Source organism: Meleagris gallopavo, chromosome 5 (assembly GCF_000146605.3).
Source record: "Meleagris gallopavo isolate NT-WF06-2002-E0010 breed Aviagen turkey brand Nicholas breeding stock chromosome 5, Turkey_5.1, whole genome shotgun sequence".
Taxonomy (NCBI): Eukaryota; Metazoa; Chordata; class Aves; order Galliformes; family Phasianidae; genus Meleagris; species Meleagris gallopavo.
This window is the reverse complement of record NC_015015.2, coordinates 21930571-21937498: the sequence shown is the minus strand read 5'-3', so window position 1 is coordinate 21937498 and position 6928 is coordinate 21930571. Positions and strand designations below refer to the sequence as shown.

General features: G+C 57.2%; 1 protein-coding gene across 1 annotated transcript; it reads left to right on the top strand.

The window, feature by feature from the left end:
• Positions 1 to 85: 85 nt before the first annotated feature.
• MAPK8IP1 (mitogen-activated protein kinase 8 interacting protein 1) lies at positions 86 to 6707 on the top strand. Its single transcript, XM_010711423.1, has 11 exons — positions 86 to 159; positions 810 to 954; positions 1568 to 1649; positions 1823 to 2698; positions 3078 to 3153; positions 3539 to 3711; positions 3935 to 4044; positions 4163 to 4282; positions 4883 to 4953; positions 5207 to 5305; positions 5695 to 6707. The coding sequence occupies exons 1-11, from the start codon at positions 86 to 88 to the stop codon at positions 5765 to 5767; spliced, it is 1899 nt and encodes a 632-aa protein (XP_010709725.1). The 3' UTR covers positions 5768 to 6707.
• Positions 6708 to 6928: the final 221 nt, after the last annotated feature.

Below are 6928 nucleotides of genomic sequence, written 5' to 3'. Positions count from 1 at the left end.
GGAGCCAGAGTAAGGCGGCCGGGAGCGGGGAAGGGATCTTAGTGGGGACGGGGAGCTAATGAGGCGTGGCATCCTGAACGCGTGAATGAGCCATCCGTCCCAGCACCGCGTCCCAGATCAAGGGCTGGCAGCGCCGCGGCTGCAGCCTGGGACGGGCCGGTGACGCAGCCCTGTGTGCTCGGCGCTGGGACTGGGGTTCCGCTCCTAGGCAGGCGGCTACACCCGGTAAGGGGGCATCAGCGTCAGCGCCCAGTGCAAAATCGCAGCGACAATCACACTGCCCGAAAAGGTGGTCAGGAGAACGGGGGTTCATCTTGCTCACTCTCAGGGCTTGCAGGAGGTTTTGGATGGAGCCTTTTTCCAGATGCAGCAGTGGGGCTGTCCCCAGGAGGGTTACGCCAGAGTGCCGTGCATGCTGAGCCTCTGAGCTGGAATCCCTTTGCCCCATCTCTCCTGCAAACCTTGCAGACCTATGCAAGGTGTGCTGTGCGCAGGGCTATTTTTGCCTTCCTCCTGCCTTCAGCAGTGGCTTCTATTGCCAAGTAGGAGGATTTTCGTGGTGGTGACGTGCAGCTGAGGGGCTTGAAGCTAGAGGCAGGTGTCCCTGCGGGTGACAGATGGGGCGTAGTCGGAGCTGGGTGTCACCAGCCTGAAACCTGCAGCTGATGCCAGCTCTGCCTGAGGCTATGGGTGGGAGGAGGAGGAGGAGGGCACGGAGCCAGGACAATGGCTGCAGGACAGCTGGCACCGGGGACAAAGGCAGCAGGGATGGGGGGGAGGGGGACGCCTGCTGGAGCATAATGGACAAGGGGACAGCAGGCAGCTTTGTCCCACCCTGCGCAGGGACCCCGAGGAGCCGGTGGCACGTGGGAGCCACATCCAGCTGGGGGGACGGGGACAGCAAAGGCCCCCCCCGGGCAGCTGGTCCCAACCAGCGTCCAGACCTGCGGAGAGGTATTTTTGGGGTGTGTGGGTTGTGTAGATGGTGGGCTGGGGAGGGGGAGACGATGGTGCCCTTGTAGGGGATGGTGGAGACTGTGGGACCACACTGGGAGCCATGGGCATGGTCTATGCTGAGGACCTTGAGGGCAGGAGCTTTATCACACAGGGTCTGATAAGGCTGGCAGCAGGAACGCAAAGTCCCTGTGCTCCAGGATAGGATGGGGAATCCCAGAGATCTTAGTGGGCTTTAAGGCAGAGGATTGCTTCATGTTGACTGGGAGAGCAGGGCAGCTCCTGTGCTGCTTTTGATGGTTGCAGGAGAAAACCCCAAGAATCCCAAGCTTGGTGCTTGAGCAAAAACTAGCAGTGCAGAAAATGCGACTGCTGCAGAGAGACAAAGACCCATGCTGCCCTTAGAGCCATCTGCAAAGTCTGGGAGCAAAGCGTGCCCTGGCTGCACGTGAGGATGGTCACAGTGACCCTGAAGAAGCTCTTGAGTGGTCCTAGGCATTGCCCAGGGGCCGTGATGGCTCTGGCTGCTGCCCATCGCTGTGGGGCGGGCAGGGACAGGCGCCATGTGCTGTTTACTGCTGGGGTGACAAGGCGGCTTTGTTCTCCTCCTCAGGACACCCTGAACAACAATTCTCTGGGGAAAAAGCACAGTTGGCAAGAGCGGGTGTCCCGGTCATCGTCCCCTCTGAAGACGGGTGAGTTGTCCGAGAGCAGACCCTTGCACTCCTTTGTAGCTCCTAGGAGTCAATCCCTGTCCCAGGGCCTGAAGCAAGCCTTGGTTGGGAAATGTCCCCGGTGGGCACATGTCCAGCTTGAGTCTGGGGCGTCCCTATCAGTGGGAACACCAACACTGCTCTTTTCCCCACAGGTGAGCAGACCCCTCCCCATGACCACGTTTGCCTGAGTGATGAGGTCAATCACCAAAACAGCACAACCTCCACCAAAGACCGGGGCACATCCACAGAGAGCCCATGCCGGCGCACGGCAGCCACTCAGATGGCACCTGCCTGTGTTGCCTCATCCCGGCCCCCCGAGAAGCACCAGGCTGCCAGCCGACCCCCGCCCCACGGTGCCAGTGTGGTGGTGGTGACGTCGAGGGCCCCCGAGGCCCACCGGGACCGCATCCGCTACCAGACAGACGTGAGGCTGGAGGCCACTGAGGAGATCTATCTGACACCTGTGCAGAAGAACTCAGACCCGCTGGAGACCGAAAAGCCGTTCCTGTCACAGTCCAGTGAGAACCGCATGTCTATCAGTTCTGACATCGACACCTCCAGCTACTCAGCCCTGGCTGGGAAAACCAACCCCTCCATCAGTGAGGAGGATGAGGTGCTGGACTACATGTCCTCCCCTGACAAGACGAGCCTGCCCCGAGCCTCCTGTGGTGGTGGGAGCAGTGGCTACCGGCCAGGTCATGGCCTTCAGAGAGCATCCGTGAGCTCGGACACCAGCGCCCTCTCCTACGACTCGGTCAAGTACACGCTGGTGGTGGATGAGAACGTGCAGCTGGAGCTGGTCAGCCTCAAGCAGTGCTACTCGGGCTACAGTGATGAGAGTGACTCGGCTACTGTCTACGACAACTGTGTCTCCTCACCCTATGAGTCAGCCATCGGTGAGGAGTATGAGGAGGATGCGCTGAAGCGCGACTCGGTCTGCCTCTCTGAGGACTCCACCCCCGAGGCGGACATCCACTTCTCCAAGAAGTTTCTCAACGTCTTCATGAGTGGCCGGGCGCGCTCCTCCAGTGAGTGCTGGGCGGGGGGAGAATGTGGGCTGGGGGTTGTGTCCCAAGGCAGCCTTGCTTAGCCCTGGTACCAGCTTGCCCAGCCCAGGGTGCCCTGCAGGGCCTCCAATGAGATTGAGAAGCTTCAGCAGGCGTTGGTTCCACAGCCTGCGACCTCTTCCCTTGTGATTAGGGAGGGGTGGGCTGGAAAAGCTTTGTGAGCTTTAGACAGGGGTAGCTGGAGTTGTCAAGCTGTTGTTCTTTTTGTCTAGTGTGAGGTACAGCCAAGATGGCACAACCTGAGCTAAGGCCGTGAGGCGTGAGCTGAGGATCTTGTCCTTCCCTGTGTGTGGTGCTGACTCCTCAAAGCTGCAGCATGCCCCTCTACCTTCCTCCCCAGGTGCTGAGTCCTTTGGGTTGTTCTCTTGTATGATCAATGGTGAGGAGCAGGAACAGACCCACCGTGCTGTTTTCAGGTGAGTGCAGGGCACAAGCAGTGTCCTCTGGTTCTACCCAAACCATGTAGTTTCCAGCATGAGAAGCCTGTGAATTAAACCATAGTCCTTAGGCTGGTAGTAGGCCCAGCAGGAGCCAGGCACTGGCTGGGCAACATCTTCCCAAGGGTGAGAGACCTTTCAGGGCACCCAGGAGCACTGGGAGCCACGTGGGGGATGCCATAGGGGAAACCTTTTGAGCCTGAACCTACTCAGGTCTCTATTTAGCACATCAGATCTTAGCTCCTTCCACCTGCCCCCCAGCTGCGCCGGCTGCAGGCCTTGTGCTGCCCTTGCCCCAGAGGTGTATTGGTGAGTATGCCACCAGAGCTGCCAGCCAGCACAGTGCTAATGAATCCCTGCCTAGGTTTGTGCCTCGCCACGCGGACGAGCTGGAGCTGGAGGTGGATGACCCTTTGCTGGTGGAGGTGCAGGCAGAAGATTATTGGTACGAGGCCTACAACATGCGGACAGGGGATCGGGGCATTTTTCCTGCCTACTATGCTATCGAAGTCACCAAGGACCCAGACCATATAACAGGTACCAAGCCTCCGTAGTGCTTATGTCCCTGATCTCCTGCCCACGTCCTCACCACGGAACAGGAGGTGGAAGGAGGACGCTAGGCAAGGAATGACATGGCCGTGGGCAGCTCCAGCCAGTAGTGGTCAGAGCTTGCACCCATTGCTGGGAGGGGAACGGTGCAGGTTTGGGTACGTGGAGATGGCCAACAGAGGTGATCCTTGCCATGTGCTCTGTCTTCTAGCTCTGGCCAAGAGCAACGACTGGGTGGACCAGTTTCGGGTGAAGTTCCTCGGCTCGGTGCAGGTTCCCTATCACAAGGGCAATGATGTACTGTGCGCGGCCATGCAGAAGGTAGCGTCCCACTGCGGGCTGAGCCTGCCTGGGAGCAGGGAGGAGATGGGAAGGGGTGGGCCATCTTCGCATGCTGCTTTTGAGTTCCAGGGATTTACGTCTCTGTCTCCCTCCCCAGATTGCCACCACGCGCCGCCTCACTGTGCACTTTAACCCACCCTCCAGCTGTGTTTTGGAGATCAGCGTGCGTGGGGTCAAGATAGCTGTGAAAGCCGATGACTCCAAGGAGCACAGCAAGGTAGTGCCCTGTTCACCTCATCTCTTTTACTGTTGCTGCTCTGAGCTTGCTGGTGCCCCCATGCATGTTCACATAGAAATTAAGGGCCTCCATCCTATGTGCTCTTTGTTCCGCTAGAAACACCATCCAAAGGGTTGTAGGTCTTCCACTGGGGTCCCCGAAGCCTAGTGAGATCCCAGCATTGGGCTGTACATCAGACTGGTGCCCTCACAGATGCCAGGCGTGTTGCTGTGTTAGGATGCTGTGAGCTGAGCTGCACCCCTAATCTGTCAGCTGTTCCTAAACCTTTCTGCTACTATTTTGAGTGGTGTCCTCCGGATCTTCCCTGTAATCTCTTTAGCTGGGCATTGCAAGCTGCTGATTAGTGGTCTCCATAAGTAGCCTAACAGAGCACAGCAAGATGCTGGGCAGAGGCAAGTGAAGTCTTCCCAGCAAGCCTTTTGAAAACCTCCCCTGTGGGCAGGGTGCAGGAGCGTTGCTGTGGGTACTGTTGTGGAGAGCTGGGCTCAGCCTGAACACCTATTTCCAAAGCTGGAGTCCAGCTGTCCCACAGGACTGCTGAGGAAGAAAGCTTTGACTGTTCTTTTATTTGTCCCCCAGGTAAACAAGTGTAGCCATTTTTTCCAGCTGAAGAACATTTCCTTTTGTGGATACCATCCAAAGAACAACAAGTGAGTAGCAGGAAGTGTGGGGCAGTTATCAGTGCTTTAACACACGGAGGCATCACTGCTTTCTCGCTCCCAGCGTCGTCATCCCACAGCTTCATGTGAGGAGCAGCCTTTGGGTGGGAATCACATCTCTGATATGGGCCTGGGAAGTGCTCACTGCTGGGGTTTGAACCCCAAACCCCTTTGCCAAGAGTGGGATAGGTATTTGTTTCTGCCTGTCTGCCAGTCCAATCTCACTTGCTCTGTTCACTCTCAGATATTTTGGGTTCATCACCAAGCACCCTGCCGACCACAGATTTGCCTGCCACGTCTTTGTCTCGGAGGAATCCACAAAGCCTCTGGCGGAGTCTGTAGGGTAAGTCCTGGGGTGGGAGGAAGGTGCTCCCTCCTGAGGGACAGGGGGAACGAGAACCTGGCACAGGTTCTCTACAGTGAGAGGCTCAGGGATAGAGCCAGAGCTGACGCTGCTATAGGCAGCATATTCCTGACAGTGCTGGAACAAGTCCCAGTGCAAAGCTTTGCAGGCAGATGGCTGAAACCCAGGGGCTGTGTGGAAGCTCAGAGCTGAGATGGAGGCCTTGTTCCAGCAGCACCTCTGGGCACTAATGCATGAGGCTCCCAGAGCTGGATCAGGGTTCGACCTGACAACAGGATAGGGGGGCAAGGGCGAGAGGGGAAGCAAAATGGGCTCTGTAAATGCCATGGGGAGGGTACAGCTGAGCTTTGCTCCATGCTGTGTTGCAGGAGGGCTTTTCAGCAATTCTACAAGGAATATGTGGAGTACACGTGCCCCACGGAAGACATCTACCTGGAGTAGGGGCTGGCATAGGCACCTGCTGCACAGCCAGGGCTGCAGTCTTGCCCCTTCCGCGTCGTGCATGGACAAGAGCTGCTTTGAGATTGGAGGAGAAGTGGGCCCAGGGAACAGCTCCCAGGGCCCTGTGTTGCCTCTTTTCATGGCTCCCCTTCCTCAGGCTGGGAGGGTTGGGAGGGGGGAGGGCTGGACAAATCATGTTTATTGTACAAAATACTTAGTTTATTCTATTTGAGAAGTGCCCATTGGCTGCCCAGTCTGTGATTGCTGGAGGGGTTGGCATTCTCCAGCCTTTCCCTGATGCAGGCTGGGGTGAAAACATCTCCACTCTGTGACCGTGGCTCAGCTTCCCGTTACATCCCTCAGGGGTGACTTCTAATGCAGTGGCAGAGTCAGACTCTTGCAGGATGAAGATACAGAAGCTACAGCCAACAAGAACTGTATGATGGTTCCTGCCAGGGCAGAGACCATCACTTCTCTGCCTGGCCCTGGGGACAAGGCTGCTGGACAGGAAGGATAGAGCCCAGCATCTCCTCTTTGAGTGCCAGAGAAAGGATGAATGAGCTGAGACAGCTCACCCCTGCCTCTGCCCCCATCCCTCCTCTCTTGTATCCATGCCCTGGGGAGAGAAAGATTCCCTCCTACCTCTCTGCAGTGACCACACCATGGGGAAGGGAGCATTTCTCTGTCCTTGTCCCCCTCTATTCCCTCCAGCTGCAGGTGGCAGAGGCAGGACAGGGCTGAGCTTCCCCACTGCAGTGGTTCTCAGCCCTGTGCAGACTGGGGTGCCTGCCAGAAACGGAGCAGGGAAGGGCTAAAGCCTGCAGGGAGCCATGCACATCTCCAGGGAGGTACAAAAGCTCTCCTGCTCCCTGCCAGCGGTCTCCGTGCTTCAGCTGGATCTGCTGTGATGGCAACAACATTAAATATGATGGTTCATGGAGCAGGGCTGCAGTGCTGTTTGTGTTGGGTGGATTTGGGCCCTGCCTTGTTCCTTCCCTTTGGGGAGCCCAGAAGGAGCTGGAGTTTCTCAGGTTTGCAAACCTTGGAGGTCAGAGACTACCGTAAGATTGTGGTATAACTTAATTCTTGTTTTTCCATTTACAGTGCCAGGAGGAATCTGGCTATAGCTTCCCCGTATTTGCCATTAGTTGTTGAAGACAG

What these genes read in the sequence shown, in the direction of transcription:
- MAPK8IP1 (XM_010711423.1), top strand. Translation starts at nt 86, where the DNA reads ATGAGCCATCCGTCCCAGCACCGCGTCCCAGATCAAGGGCTGGCAGCG. An exon ending in CTGCAGCCTGGGACGGGCCG is followed by an intron (nt 160 to 809) that starts GTGACGCAGCCC and finishes ATAATGGACAAG; the next exon opens with GGGACAGCAGGCAGCTTTGT. An exon ending in TACCATCCAAAGAACAACAA is followed by an intron (nt 4,954 to 5,206) that starts GTGAGTAGCAGG and finishes GTTCACTCTCAG; the next exon opens with ATATTTTGGGTTCATCACCA.